The 16391-nt window shown below is 39.9% G+C and overlaps 1 protein-coding gene across 1 annotated transcript; it reads left to right on the plus strand.

Annotated features, from left to right (window-relative positions):
• The first annotated feature begins 337 nt into the window (after positions 1-337).
• On the plus strand, positions 338-15335 carry snx1a (sorting nexin 1a). Its single transcript, XM_071492529.1, has 15 exons — positions 338-467; positions 3177-4110; positions 6737-6873; positions 7149-7224; positions 7488-7531; positions 8065-8206; positions 8298-8376; positions 8466-8541; positions 8857-8970; positions 9762-9855; positions 10289-10494; positions 11183-11326; positions 11661-11741; positions 11840-11911; positions 12721-15335. Exons 1-15 carry the CDS (start codon positions 339-341, stop codon positions 12769-12771), a joined length of 2379 nt encoding a protein of 792 aa, XP_071348630.1. The 5' UTR covers position 338; the 3' UTR covers positions 12772-15335.
• The last annotated feature ends 1056 nt before the right edge of the window (positions 15336-16391 follow it).

The following is a 16391-nucleotide window of genomic DNA, read 5'->3' on the forward strand; positions in this document are numbered from 1 at the left end:
CCGCTACATCTGTCCCATGACTGCCTGGCTAGCTAACGCCGACTGCAGCTAACCTGGCAGCAGCAGCAGGAGGAGGAGGATCAGGAAGTAAGAAGACAGTGGCGGGTCTGCACGTACTGAGCCTACGGTTTGCAGCCTGTTCTCGTTTATAGTCAACCTACCTTGAGGTAAGTAACTACTTCAGTGTGTAGCGGCGGTGCTTCGGCCTCAGTGCTTCGGTCCGTCTGTCTGTCTGTCTGTGTCTGTCTGTCTGTGTGTGTGTGTGTGTGTTTGTGTGTGTGCGTAAGCGGCGGACGGTTGACGTTACCTTCCCGTGTGTTTTTTAAAAGAGATTGAAGATGGCGACCAGCTCGGAGCGCAGTCCTCCTCCGTTCCCCGACTCCGAGGACCAAGATGTGCTGGACTCTGAAGAGGTCAGAGGCCGAGACAGTGATGAAGACGACGGGGAAGACCTCTTCGTGAGCGCAGTATGTCTAAATGTTGATTTCACGGCGGCTAACTAGCCTCGGGTTTGGCTAACTGACACTAACTGACGAGGCAGTTAGCTAACGTCAGCGGAGAAAGCTAATGAAGCACTTTCAGCAAGTTTGGGTTCAGTTGTGAGAGGTTTTCACCAACACTTCGCTGTTTTCTGTAACCGCATAGAAAACAAGAAATAAATAATGCTGACATACGCAACTGTCATGTCGGATAATGCTACACTGAAGTATTCACTGCAGCATAACTTGTCGGAGCAGTACGGAGGTTTTAACGCAGAAAGTCCGATCCGTTTCTGTGAAGTACTGTCTGCTTGTGATTTGATCAGGTCGACAGAGCTGAAACGATTTGTCGATTAGTTGATCCACAGAAAATTATTCGGCTGCTATTTCGATATTCGATTTACATTTTTTGAGCTGCAGTGATTAGTCCATTAATCTTTCAGTCACTTGACAGAAAATGAATTGGCGATTATTTTGATAAATAATCGTGTCAGTCATTTTAGAAGCAAAAGAAATTCAATACTTGCTGTTTCCATCTTCTCAAATGTTAGGATTTTATGCTTTTCTGTTATACATGATAGTAAACTGAACATCTTTAATTTGGGACTGTTGGTTGGAAAAACTAGACATGTCAATTTGTCAATTTGGGTTGTGGGAAATTACAACTGGCATTTTTAGTGTTTTCTGGCAAGGCAATTGATCGCAAAAATAATTGATCATGAAAATGCCCTTGACTCCAGTAAGTTGTGGTGGATGTTTTTCAACATTTGGTCATTTTGTTGTTTGTTGGTTGCAGTCCTAGTGTTTTTTCCAACCAAAACCAGTGACTTTGTCATTGTAAACAAAGTATTTGGACTTTTGCTTAAACAAAACGAGATTTGAAGATGCAATGGCATAATAGAGGGACTAATAGAGCTGCAAAATATTTGCTGATTCAAGGCTCTCCATAAGAAAAATAATACTTATTTTCAGCCCTACTCTTTAATATCTTTCCTATTTAGTTAATGATATGTGGATATTGTCTGTGCAGAATATCTTTGACACTTCTGAAACCAAAAACCAAAATCCTCAGCATGTGCAGACTTATAGGCCGTGCATACAGCTGGTAAAGCAGTGTAATTTTAGCATTCTGGAGGAAATAGGGTTTGTGTGGTTTGACAGTGAAAGCTGACATTCTCAGGTAGTGATTTTGTTGTTTCATGTTTATGAGTGGATTCAAATCCAGACTCTGTTTGAATGAGGACTAAAAGCTGGCTCAAGCAGCCTCCTGTCATGTGAGTCAGCTGTGGTCACATGGTCAGAACCCGGATGTTTTCCTACAGTCAAAGTTCAGAGGACAGATTGGAAAGTTGCTGTCTTTGATTTTTTTGAGAGCTCGACTTACTGCTGCATGGAAAACCACAGTCAGCAGTTGTGGATGTTACATTTAACAGAGCCTGTAGCTGAAGTAATGTTTGGAAATGCACCAGGCAGTGGTTGTTAGTGGATTCAGTTGATAATTTCATTAAACCCTTTTCCCCCAATGCAGATGCGTGTGTTAAGAGTCTGTTTGCTTAGTATTACTCAACATCATTACTGGCAAATGCACCCCAACCCTGTGATGAGATGTTTATAGATTGTTAAACATCTCAAACATTTTTTTTTGGATTGTTGCATTAGACTGCATGAGACTTCTTTGAGCGTTCGTCTGATAAAGTTATTTCTGAAACATGTTAAAATGTTTCAGCGAGTCATTGCTTTTTGTAAGTTACAAGCTTCTTACATTTTGATGTTAAATTAATATTTTTGTTTCAGTTGCACACCCAGTAGCCTGGACTGACTTGAAAATGTTTTGTTCTTGTTCTTTGGAGCTTCCAAAAGTGTCATGTGGAGGCTTGGCTCAGAATCAAGTTGAACATTACCATATAAATGAGTAAAAAAAAAGCTGACAGCAGGCAATTCACTCATAAATCTAGAGTGACATTTAACAGGCAGCCACATTTACCACTTGCAGTATCTACTTTAGCTCACACTCCTCGCACAACTTGTTAGTTAAAGTCTGTTTTATTCCCCTAAAATTCATTAAAAACTCCCAATACCTACCAGAAAGCCATTACACTTTCTTTTAATCATAATGTGGCTGATTGTGATCACAGTTATTGAGTTTGTGGAAGTTATATTTTTAGCAGTATTCTAGTAAAAATACACGTGTTTGGGATGTAAAGAGAAAGCAAATGGATACAGAGACTTGACTTAAGTGAAGTTTTATAGACAATTACTTATAGTTGACCTTTATGGTAACTTTGGAAGAGCAGATTCTTTTGATATAATGAGGGTACAACCCTTTTGTTAGGCTATGGGTGGTGAGAAACTGATAAATAATTAACCCATTTTGGTTGATTGATTAGTCCTTTGGTCACTGACTAAAACTATTTTGATTATCAATTAATCATTTTAGTCATTTACCAGTCAACATGCCACACACTCAGTGGTTCCAGTTTCTCATAGTAGGTGTTTTGCTGCTTTTCTCTGTTTTACATGATTGAAAGTTGAATATGTTCCAGTTTGTCAGACATTTTCTTTCCTGACATTTTATTGTCTCGATGATGATTTTGATAATCAAAAAAATCATCAAAAAAATAGTTGACAGATCATCATCAGTTGCAGCCCTATTCAAATAATCTAAATCTTTCTCCCCCTTTTCCCTGTTTCCCCCAGATTGAACCTCCACTGACTGAAATGGACACCACTCTGACACCTGCCAGCCAACCCAGCAATGATTTATTGAAGCCTTCCACTGACATCATGAACGACCCCTTAATTGAGCCCGTCGGCAGCCAAACAGAAAACAAACCAGCGAGCGAAGTCGTCAGTGAACACTCTGATGATTTTGTCGACCTAACAAACAACGTAAGCGAAGCTGCTGCTGACACAGTTGCAGCTACAGCAAAAGACACAACCGAAATCTCTTTAGATGAACCCTCAGATGACTTTGTTGACATATTGGGAAGTGAAACTGAGGCACCGCGAGGGGAAGTGGTAGTAGCGGATGTGACTGCTGAAGCAGCAACGAGTAAAAGTGAAGTGGCAGGCAGTGTTACAGATCCACCTGGAGATGGGAAACAGGAACCAAAAGAAACTTCCACTGCTCCAATTATTGATTTCAGTGGTGACGCATCAGCCAACAACACACAGCAGCCACCTGGCACTGACAAAATTGTTGACCCTCTGGTAGACCTCCTTAGTGATGCTCCACCTGCTGCTGAGGCCAAAAAACCCAACAGCGCAACCATCGACCTGTTCCAGGATGAGGGAGGCGACTTGTTCTCGGAACCACAACAGACTAAATCTGCCAAGCAGCCGCAGAAAAGCCTCTTCGGTGAACCTGACGAGGATCTGTTCGGTGAGCCGCTGGGCGCCACCTTAAAGAAAACCATCAATAAAGAGCAGAAGGACAAATCTGTCTCAACCAAAGCTGCTGCTGGCAATAGTATCAACGTAGCTGGACCTCTGCAAGAAAGTCATCCTGCAGAACCTGCTGATATCTTCAGTGAAGAAGCCGTCGCCACAGCGCCCAGCGTCAGCAGCACCAGCACTGTCAACTCCAAGACCAATGGCATTCACTCTGAAGAGGAGGCGGACATCTTTGCTGGTGGGTCCACTCTTTTAATTCTTTTGTTCCATTATCAGGATTTAATGTCCTAAGGGGAGGATTAGTGACAAAGGGAGTGTTCACAATGATCATGTGCGACCAGTCACAGATTAGAAGTCAATGGGTCTCTGGGCACAGACATGTAAAAGTCCCCCCACCCCTCAGACATAGGCCACATTGTTTGTAGTTGTTGTGTGTCACTTTGCAGTCAGTTTGTGTTGTTTTATGTCTCTCTAGAGTCGTTTTGCATCTCTTTGATCATTTTGTGTTTCTTTGCTGTCAGTTTCAGTCTCTGCAGCCATTTTCGTGTTGCTCTGTGGTTATGTTGCATCTTGTTGTTGCTTTGTGTCTAGTTGTGGTAATTTTGCATTACTTGTTTGTGTCCTTTTACAGTTGTTTTGTGTCTCTTTATGCCCATTTTTTGCACCTCTTTGTTGTTATTTTCTGTCTCTTGATTTTCTAACAAGGAATATTAACACTTCAAACAAGAGGCTCTGGCCCAGGGCCCCCTGACCCTTCAGGCCCCTGGGTCTGTGCCTGGTCAGTAATCCATCCATAGCTGCATTCAAAGTCATGTGTGCACAATAGTTATTTGTGCTGGTCTTAGATAAAATGCGGGGTCAGTCTGTTTTCAGTTTGAGAAAAGAGGTGTGCACATTCAAGAAAACTCTTCAATGGTGTGTTGTGTTATCAAACAGGAAAAATAAATGAAAAAAAATGGTAGAGGAAAGAAACAGTGTGCTGATTCTACAGCTCCTTTGCCTCCAGGGAATTGTTAGTTTGTTTACATCATGTTCTTACATCTATAGATAAGTAAAAAGTTGCGAGTTCATGTGCGTTCACCCACTTTGATATAAAACACCAAAATGAGATCTGGTACAACAACTGAACTTCAGAAGTTACATAATTAGATGATGTCAGTATAAAAACACTTGTTCTGAAAGGACCCTGACCACTGAACCATGTAGTATACATGTTGATCAAACTTTGAAAATCCCATGGAGCACCATTTAATCCATTATAAGAAAATGCAATGACAAGAGTAGGCCACTCACTAAAACTCACAGACCAGGCAAGGAGGGCACCTTCCACAGGACAGTGACCCTAAACTTACAGCTAAAGCTGCACTGGAGTGGTTTAAAGGGAAATATTCAAATGTTTTGTCAAATATCAGACCTAGGTTCAATTGAGAATCTATGGCATGACTTGAAGGGTGCTATACCTCAACACACCCCGTCTAAGTTGGGGTAAGGAACTGGAGCAGTTTTGCCCCGAAGAACAGGCAACAATCCCAGGGGCTAGTTTTGCTAAGCTAATAGGGGCATACCCTAAGAGACTTGCCACTGGAAATGCAGCAAGAGTTGGCTCCACAAAGTATTGACTTTTGGGTTGTGAATATTTATCTGCACTCAAGACTTCTGTCTTAATTATCGTCTGTGTCACAATAAAAAACTCTTTGCATTTAAAGTGGATGTCATCTTGTGCCATGGTACAAATGGTACAACCCTTCCACCCCCCTAAAAAATCAGTTTTATTTCCAGGTTGTAAAGCAGCAACACAGGAAAAACACCAGGGGAGTGAATACTTTCACAAGGCACTGGAGATAGTAGATGGATAGTAGAGTGCTGACAGGAAATGAGGGGAGACAGACAGGGCATGACATGGAACAAAGGTCTACGGCTAGACTCGAACCGGTGACATTGCTGTTTATTTCGTGGTCAACCTCCTAAACCAGTAGCCCAAGATGATTCCCCTTTAAGCCAGTAACCCAGTATGATTCCCTTTTAGTGTCCTAAACAACAGAGAAGATGAGTTACAACAGAGGCATTGTCACTTTCTTCATGCCGGACAAAAAATACTTTATTTGCTGAAGTCACTGAATCTCTCTTCAAGAAATGTGGCACTTGTAACTGTTAACAAACACTGTAGCACATTAAACTGAGCTGAAGAAAGAAAAGAAACTGCAAACTGCAAGTACTCAGAGTCTATGTCGGCACGAACTTGCTTATTTACTTGTGTCAAGTGAAGATGAAAAGCCTTATAATCACACCCAGAGAGAAACACGATGCATTTTACAGTGATGTTCTTAGTTTGCTGTCCTCTCAGATACCAGCAAAACAGTATAAGATGTAATATACACCACGAGGACCTCAAAGATGAAATCCTGCAAACTGACAACACAAAAGGACACAGAATTTTTGTGTTGACACTGTGTGTGAGTTCAGCGCTTGTTGAGGTGTCTTTGAGGAAGACACCAGCTCCCAAATGAAGAATGTGTAATGTAATGAATTTGTAATATAATAATAATTGCGACTAGAATAGAATAATTATAAAAATCGAAAACTGTAGATATTCAGTTTCTTTGTCCGATATTGAAGTAAATACAACTGCTCACATTCAGAATCTGTACAGTTGCCAGTTTTGACAAATATAAAAAACATTTTCTGCCACACTAACAGCATGTAAATGTAAATACCTGCCATAAATGTAAATACATGTTGTCAATAGATACATAAAGGTAGACTTGTAACATGGCCTGGACATTCTGGGATGTCAAATAAAGGACATCTCTCCACACAGTTCTGTTCAACATCTGGTTTCTTTACTCTCTTTTCCTCTCTAACAGAGGCCACAGTGGAGCTTTCTCTTGACAGCCCGCGCAACGAGAGAAAGAAGGAGGCGATGGCCAAACCGTCTGCGTCCGCCCCCTCCCTGTCTGTCGCTGCCAGCCTGGCCAAGCCCCAATCTGCTGCCCTTGAGGAGGTACATGGATATCTAATCCCAGAGTGAAATTCCCAGTGTGATTGTAACAAAGTAATGATTGGAAACTATTGGAGTTTTTCATTTCTGCCCACCATTTCATTCATTTAAGGCTCTGAATTTTCGAAAATTGAACACAGGAACAGGGAGTTTTAACATCCCACTAGAACAAACAAGTCTCACCTCCATCAACAAAGTACTCCAATTTTTACTGAAATCCAAATTCTGCTGTTATTACTACGGGAAAAATTTCACTCTCTGTTTAATATTTGTTTCAGCTGGAAGAAGAGGAAGAAGAGGAGCAGGAGGACAAATTTGACATCTTCGTCTCTGTCAAAGACCCTGAAAAAATAGGTGAGGCTTATTATTTTCATTCAGTTTTTCACAAAACAGTGTTCATTTCAATAAAGGCTGGTTTGTGTGCTTTAAACATCAAGCAAGCAAAGGTTATTGTGAAGTACTTGAGTCCTTGATTTTATTACTGCAAAACTGTGAAAACGACAAAGGAACCAAGATGGTGAGAGCAGTGATGAAGAACTATAAATGAATCCCACAGGCAGCTTATCGTGAGTAATGCTCTGTAAGTATTTAAATCAATATCTGTCCTTTTTTCCCAGGGGACGGGATGAACGCGTACATGGCCTACAAAGTATCCACGCAGGTAAAAACTCAGTGTTGCACCATTTCTCTTGATGTGAAATTGTCCATCTTAAATCCAGAGGAAGTTAGTGCAGTTACTCATCAGATGTGTGGTAAGTGTGAAAAGAGAGGAAATACTGGTCAGTGCATTGTAAGAGAAACGCCCATACTTGAACATATACTGCGTCTCAATGGATACTTCAGTCAGTACACTCACATGTAGTACACTGTGTATGCAGTAGACTCACTGGCGTAGTGTGTCCTATTTCCTCTGCTGTCAATTTCACAATTTTGAAAATGCATTACTGGTCCCTCCCCTTCTGCTACTTACCCAAGATGGTGCCAGCTGTATGTGAGAAGTGTCCATCTTTTTACACTCAACTTTTTGGCTATTTTGAGCGCACCATCTGGTTACCTCTAGTTGCTATGTGAGTGCGGAAGTACACGACTCGAGACACAGCGAAAGACTACATCCGAAGTTTACAGTTGGAGCCTGTTAGGGACGTGAAATACAATAATATAAAGACTTAAAGTGAGGGACACTGTCTCTTTCAGACAACACTGTCCATGTTCCGCAACAAGACATTCACAGTGAGGCGACGCTTCAGCGACTTCCTCGGCCTCTATGAGAAGCTTTCTGAAAAACATGGACCAAATGGATTCATCGTGCCTCCACCACCAGAGAAGAGCATCCTGGGTAAATGTTTCCTATCCTCTGATTTTCCTCTTAAGCTGTAACAGTAAATCTAATCTCAATCAGCTGTGAAAATGGATGTTGTCTTGCACAGGTATGACAAAGGTGAAGGTAGGAAAGGAAGATTCCTCATCTGCAGACTTTGTTGAGAGAAGAAGAGGTGCTTTGGAGAGGTAGAAAAAAAAAAACCCAAGTCCTCTGCAGGTTTCATCATGTTGACTGTGATACAAGCAGGAAAATGAGTTCTCTTCTCATCCCACAGGTATCTGCAGAGGGTGGTAAATCACCCATCACTTCTCCAAGACCCAGATGTCAGAGAGTTCCTGGAGAGAGAAGAAGTAAGCTGAAATTGAGTCAGAAGAGCCTCAGGGCTTTGTGCGTTTTTAGAAGACAAACATTTAGTTTTTGGCCTGAATCGCATTGAAGCACTGTGTCTCTGTAAGACCGTGAAACTTCCTGGCACACAACTAGAGCACAAAATAAACTGCTCTTTTTGGTAAAGACTTGGAGGAGAGATGTATTATTCTTCTACCATTTACTTATTCTTGATTCTTTTGGACATCTGAAGTTTTAGTATATATTATAAATGCAGTCTTTACTGTGTTATAGCTTGACTGTGTTATAGCTGATGTTGTGTTTTGCTGTGTTTTCAGTTGCCCAGAGCAGTGAGCACCCAGGCTCTGAGCGGCGCCGGCTTCCTGAAAATGATTAACAAAGCAACAGATGCTGTCAGTAAAATGACCATCAAGATGAATGAGTCAGATGTGGTGAGTAAACGCACTCTCCGGCTGCTCACAACGCTTTCTGTTCTCGAGAAACATTCATGTAGCAGATCATTTTTGTAATGAGGAAACGTGCATGTTTCAGTCAGAGACAGAATGTTTCCATCTTACGGTTAAAGGCTGATGGCACATTCAGGCTGAAGCAGTAAACAGCACTGTCGCAAAACATTTGAAGTACGGCTGTTAAAGAGTGGTGCAACATTAGTCAGAGCAGAGCTGTGAACATGTTTGTTTTTCTCAATTTATCAGTTTTTCATTTGTGTGCTTTTGTTATGACACAGTATTTATGACCTGCTTAAATGAAGGCATCAACCGGCAGACACAGAGTTTAGTTTGCTGATTCATGTGCACTTGTGCTCTAAGGTGAAAGCTAACATTTGCTAAACTCTATATTTAGTAGGTAGCGTGTAGTTGTCTAAATATTGAAGGAGGAAACCAGCGATGCAAATCCAACAACCCATTTATTGAAAGTTGGTTTATAAAGTAGTAGCTGAGCTGTGACTGACCTCCTTTTGATCTGAGCTCAAACTATCACATTTGTGTACACACTACGTTCAATACTGAAATAAATATGTACTCCAACAGAATAGATGTGCAGAAAGACAGATGTGCATTAAACTCTACTGGGTTTCCAGTGTTTCCACTCACTCTTCACTTTACAAAATAGTGTTATACTGAGAAAGATATTGAAATGTTAACATTAGAATAACATTGGGGTTTTAAACATGTAGGGGCCGTGATGGTGGGAGTTGTACTAACAGTATGTTTTGCTGCAGTGGTTTGAGGAGAAGCTGCAGGAGGTGGAGTCTGCCGACCAGCAGTTCAGGAAGCTCCACGCTCTAGTTGAATCCCTGGTCGTCCACAGGAAAGGTTAGCTGTCTCCAGCTGGTAACAGATACTCCATCGCCAAGAATCCAGCCCTTGTAATCTTTGATCAGATTGTGAGCAAACCACCAAAACCAAATCCTGCTGCCAGAAACCAGGAAGCCAGATGGGTTTTTTTTAAAGTCACCATGTGAAAAAATTGTGATCATAGCTAGTTTTAAAATTATTTTGATAGTATACAATTTTGTTTGAAAAATGAGAAAATGTTTGGTGGGAAATGAAGTCTGTCACAGTGTCTTTATTTATTATCACTTATAAGGGATTGTTCAAATCCTATGCACTGTGGCTTTAATCTTTGTGGCCTTCTAAAAACCAAAGCACAATCCCTCCTGCACTTAAAAAGTATACTATAACAATTATTAATATACATCATATACTCATATTCTATTTCCACATGTTTTTGCTGCCACCTCTCTAGAGCTGTCCTTGAACACAGCGAGCTTTGCCAAGAGTGCCGCCATGCTGGGCAGTGCAGAGGATAACACCGCTCTGTCCCGAGCTCTGTCCCAGCTGGCAGAGGTGGAGGATAAGATGGAGCAGTTACACCACGACCAGGCTGCCAACGACACCTTCAGCTTCGCTGAACTCATTGCAGATTTCATCCGCCTGCTTGGAGCCGTGAGGGTACTGATAAAATTTTATATGAAACTAAATGTAAAATCAAAGCTTATTCTGCATAATAAAGTATTAATTCTCAAATAGTATAGTTTAAGTTAAAAAACAAAAAACAAAAAACACACTCACAATGTTTAAGTGAGCAAGGTGCTTTCAGTTTTCGAAGATGAATGAAAGTAAATTAATACCAGATGAAAACAATTTTGGAGTAGTTTAGTTTCATTTTTGTGCTGGTTACTACATTCATCACAATCGCCCTTCCATCTGTCACTGTGTTAGGTCAAGTCTGCCTTTTTAATTTAGTAAAATAGTTGTGTTTAATACTTGCTAGAAAATTTTACTTTGAGAAGTATTTTCAGGGACAAGAAGAAATGCTACTAATATTATGAATTAAAGTGAAGAACAAAAGCAGACCAGCATGGGGCAGTTTTCTTCTGTACAAAGGGATGCAGTATAAGAGCGTTAGAGTACTTTATTATTGGCCATGTTATCTGGGCAGCCTTTTCACTCATACTCAAGCTAAACAAATGATGTGAACCTGGATTATATTCCACAAAAAAGCAAGATTTCTATTGACAGCCAATAAAGACTTGACTTTTATTTTGAAAGTTGTTCCGAGTAGGATTGGGAATCAGCTACAGGGCTAAATAGCCTCATGTAAACATGAAATGATCCTCTGTGTGTTTGCGACTTGCAGGGGTCGTTTGATCACCGGATGAAGGCGTGGCAGCGTTGGCAGGATGCTCAGACCATGCTGCAGAAGAAGAGGGAGACTGAGGCCAAACTGCTGTGGGCCAACAAACCAGACAAACTGCAGCTGGCCAAAGAGGAGATCGCTGAGGTACAGCACAGGCCAAAATCAACACATCAGAGAGAATAAGTCAGATGAGGCTGGGCTGCCTGGAAGTGATGGAGTTTGATGTGGTCTTTTCAAGACAGGGGACAATGTTTGAGTAATGAAAGAGCCACTTCAAAGGGCCTCACTGTGATCACAGCTATTATCAGAAACGGGGGGTACGATGAAACAAATAGTTTAAATGGGATTTTTTTTTTTTTCAATATATATTTTCTTTCATACAAAATACATCAGTTTGGGGACTGAGGATCCCGACTGAAAAAAAGATAATATTCTGGCATTAAGTTGCTTCCATATTGTCCTCTCTCCTTGTAAACAGTGGGAGGCCAAAGTGACGCAGTATGAGAGAGACTTTGAAAGAGTTTCTGCCACCGTGCGCAAGGAAGTCGTTCGCTTTGAGGTACAAATGTTTTTCCTTTTTGTGTTCTCTGGATGACACTGAACAGCTGAACGTGTTCATCATTACTGATAAACACCTTTTAAATTTTTCACTTACAGAAGGAAAAGGCCAAAAATTTCAAAAGACAGATCATCAAGTACTTGGAGTCTCTGCTCCAATCTCAGCAACAGGTGAGTGTTTCTCCAGTCAAACATGGGTACTTTATATTTCCTTGGTCAAATATTCATTTTGTCAAAACACTCACTGTACATTTGTAAATAGTTTTGATGCTGTTTTTTCCCCAACTGTGGCAGTTTGTTTTGACTCTGTGTCACAAAATCATATATTTTTTTCTATTAACAGGAATTGGAATTAAATTCATTATATGTTCTACATTTTATCAGTTTAGCTGATTATCTTCTATCTGTTAAGACTTCAGAAGTTTGAAGTTTAAATGATTTAAATAAATAGTGACACATGGAAAAGAGTGGAAGAAGTACAGTGACCCACAATATCACAGGAGCCAGAGGGATATTTTTATAAGTGGAAAGTAAATGAGACATGGGCTAAGGGGTGAGGTATGAATGATGTGTTTACATCACAGGGAAAGGAAAGGCTAGGGCTGCAAGTAATGATTCATTACATCACATTATTAAGTAATCTGTCTGTATAATACATTTAAATAATAGTAGTAAGTAATAGTACGCCGAAAATCTAGAAAATCCTCCTAAAGGAACATCTTCAAAAGCTAGTTCTGTCTAAGCAGCAGTCAAAAAACCCATAAATGTTCAATTATCAATGATGTAAAACAGGGAAAAGCAGCAAATACTCATGTTTGAGAACATTTTTGCTTGATGTTAAATTAATTAATTCTCTGTCTACTGACAAAGTGATGATCAGAACTATGAAAATGTTGTTGTGTTGTTGTAGTTAAACACTAAATATTAACCACTTATGAATTAACCTGACACTGTTGACTCTTTTTTTTTTTTTTCTCCAGCTGATAAAATATTGGGAGGCTTTCTTACCAGAAGCAAAAGCAATCGCCTAATCCTCAGCTACCAGCCTTTTGGATGACACAACAGGCTGCCTTTTTCTTATACACTTTACCTCTTTTGCCTTTAAACCAAGGAAAATGAGTGCATTGTAAAAGGGAGATACAATCAAACCAGTTTTTTTAATCACCTTTAACATAATAGCTCTGTATTCTATTGTATTAATAATTGTATATTTTCATTTAATCTTCCACAAATATTTTCTTATTAGATGAAAAGAGTTTGCATATACAAAGATATGGACACATGAAAAGAGAGAGAGAAAGTGTAGATGAATGATTCCATTGATTTCCACAAGAGAAGGGAAATGAACCGAGTCCGTTGTTCTCAGGATTTTCTCCCTCGTGTGATCAGAGGCTCCTTCACATCAGCAGTGGTTAATTGTTTACAGCACGGCTGCTCTCTCATCACATACTTCTGGGGACCCAGATGAAGAAAGTGGCCAAGAGTCTCACTTGTTCTTTTTCTTTTAAGACTTAAAGGGATAAAATAACAGTTAAAAAAAAAAAAAAAAGAATTATGAGCACTTCCACCAGGTGGATGAAGTACTTAAATACCAACCATGTTTTCTTTTCTTTTTCTTTCCCTTCAGATTTAAAAAATACTATTGATGCAGAGGGGAGTGGGTGCACGGCAAAGAGAGGCATTAGATTAGCAAAGTCTACGGCTGGGGTCAAGGGTTGCATCGTACTGTAGGTGAAGCTTGTTGGTTTAACATTTTAAATTTGATTTCAGTCATTGTGCAAACTTTACTCTTACGACTACACGTGTCTGTGCCTTTTTAAGTCTGAGCGGTGTTTCTCTCCAGATACCAAGTTAACTCTGGTTTGGGAGAAAATCGTACACAGTTGTGGGCAGATTGTTACATAACAGTTACTTCCACAAGAGCCATAATGATATAACGAGTGTCAATGCTGAGGTTAAAGAGCAATTCTTGGGTTTTTACTAAAAAATTACATTTTTTTCTCGTCCTCTAAATTCTTGCCTCTAATACTGTAAGTTTTGTCATTTGTTTTTGGTACCTTCTACTCAGCCTTTGAATTCAGTACCTGCAAATCAACCTGCAGAGACTTGAAACACTTAATCCTCACAGTGAACATCACGTCTGAGTCTGTTTTTGTCAAAGCTACATCATTGTTGTGTGGTAATGCCCTACAGCAAGTGTCAGTGGGAACTTTTTAAGGCTTTAACAAGCAATGTCGACTAACTTTAAGAAAAATACAGACATGCATTAAATGCAGACATGTTCTCACTGTATGGATTAGCCTTTTTAAGAAGTTTCAAGTCCCACCAATAGAGCAGTGTACTGTCGTCAAACGAATGGAAACTAATGCCTGGATGCTGCTTCAAAATATGGTTAGCAATCCTAGAATAACAAGGCTGTAACTAAGAATATCTTCATTATGAATTAATCTGTTGATCATATTTTCAGTTGTTCATCCTATAAACACAAGATCATGAACCCAGAGCCCAAGATGACATCTTTTGTCATCAGTCCAAGACCCAAAGATTTTCAAAGGTACCCTGTGGAGTTTTTAAAAAGTAATGGCACTATAGAGCTGTGTTTGTATGTGTTGGTCTGCATTTTTGTTAGTAATACACATGGCTGATTCAATACATGGTCCTGCTGATGGTTTCATGCTCTTTGCCTGATCGAAAGCTGCCAAGAAACTCATCAATGTGCCAACAAAGACAAGGAAGAAGATGACCGTTAGCTAGCCAGCACGTATTTTAACAGTTGGCCTTTCTTGAAAAAAACTGACTCTAGACCTCGAAGATGCACAGTGTGTTTTGATGAGAAACTAAATGTAAATATAATTTTGCTTACAAAAAAATCCACAGGGTACCTTTAATGAACAGAGATATAAACGAAAAAAAGATGCAAATACGCACATTCGAGAGTGTCACCAGCGAATGTTTAATATGTTTGCTTGATTTTTTATTTTATTTTTTTTATAACCACATCAGTGATAAATTGATTATCAAAACTGTTCATCATTTCAGCACTAAGCAGTACTGTCTCTGATTTCTGTTAAATGGGCAACAGCGTGAAAAAACACTGGAAGAGTCCTTTTAAAAGCCAGTCTGAAAGCACCAGAACTGGACCAATGGCGTTGACCTGTAAACATAGGATTAAACATGAAATACTAAACATACTGATGTCATAGTGAACCTAATGCTTCCCTGAAGCCTCAGTCTGCAGTGACCTGCATCACAGCTTTATGTGGCAGGGCTGCTGTCTTATGATTACAGCTTTAATTTCACATTTGCACACAGTCAAAATGAAGCAGTGTAGCTACACATCATCATTTGTGGTCATTGAGGCATCACTAAGCTTGCAGACATTTTTTTGCACTGTTTTCTTTGTTTTGTTTTTGACCTTTAGATACATGCTTGTTTTCAACTGTTGTTACATTAGACAGTGTTTATTTCAAACTGGCTTAGTGTGTCATCATACTGTGTCATCACTTGTCAACGTCAGCAACGCGCACTGTCTTAGAAACTTCTTTTAAAACAAATCAATAAAAGTTGCACTGTTTACACTTGGAGATTTAATTGAGAGCTTAAGTCTTCTGTGTCTTATTTCTCCACTTCTCCTCTCACATTAAAATAAGCCTGGAGTTGTTATTGTTTGAGGCTAAAAGCTACAACAAGCTTATGAATGTGGGTGAAAAATCTACAATGAGTGTTTCTCTTGAGGACAAAACCCAATATGAAGTAACAACCACCACCAGATGTAAATAGTATGTTTTTGAGACACAAATGCACTGTTGTTTTCTTTTCCATAGGTGACTCAGATTAGCAGGTATATAACTAAACTGATGAAGCTAAGCTGCCCTGTAAGAATCTGAATATGCAGCCAGCTGAACATGAATGAGTGAGTTTGTGAGTAAATCTTAACTGGCTCCGGGCAAAAACAGGCTACAGTTTATAATGACATGCAGATGTATACTGTGTATAGGATGTTACAGGAATCAGGTCTAAAACTGCTGAGTAAATGCATATTACTGAAACTTCATAGAGATTAACACTCATTTTTCAAAGGACTACACTGTTCTGTAGTTCCACTGAGAGGTGGATAAAGCTGAAGTATGAGGTAAAATTACTGTCCAACTAGAACCCAGCGCTGTAGGGCAACATACTGTCCAATATTTGCCTGAAACAAGTGAATCAGCATCTGTGAATGTCAATGAAAAACGAGAAATTGCAGCACAAAAATGCCACTGACATATTTTTTATAAACAATGTCACCATTGCATAGATTGTCCACCAGAGGGCACTGACCAGTTTATTCTTCAGCTGTAAAGAGTCCTCACTACAGATCTCGGTTGAATTCTACCCCAGTTTTTTTTATGTTGTGTATTTATATAAATAAACTGGATATTGGTTTGAAGGATCCAGTATCTGTCATTTTAATCAGCTCACTCACCTTTAACTCCAGGAAGAAAATTGTTTGGTTATCTTGATGAACTGACCAAAAAAGTTGACCTTCAGCATGCACGGACACACGGGCCTGCAGGGCCTGGTTTAGGTTCCAGAGACACTGGATCCAACATTTAGTCATAATTCACCTTAACTGCATCTTCTGTTAGCAAACACCCACATCTTTCAGAGT

The sequence above is a fragment of the Trachinotus anak genome, unplaced genomic scaffold (assembly GCF_046630095.1).
Source record: "Trachinotus anak isolate AG129_WGS33_773 ecotype Australia unplaced genomic scaffold, CSIRO_AGI_Tana_v1 ptg000002l, whole genome shotgun sequence".
Lineage (NCBI taxonomy): Eukaryota > Metazoa > Chordata > Actinopteri > Carangiformes > Carangidae > Trachinotus > Trachinotus anak.

Bases quoted from the DNA above. Each gene is read 5' to 3' on its own strand.
- snx1a (XM_071492529.1), top strand. From the start codon at position 339: ATGGCGACCAGCTCGGAGCGCAGTCCTCCTCCGTTCCCCGACTCCGAG. The intron at 4,111-6,736 runs GTGGGTCCACTC...CCTCTCTAACAG, and splicing joins GGAGGCGGACATCTTTGCTG to AGGCCACAGTGGAGCTTTCT. The intron at 8,377-8,465 runs GTAGAAAAAAAA...CTCATCCCACAG, and splicing joins AGAAGAGGTGCTTTGGAGAG to GTATCTGCAGAGGGTGGTAA.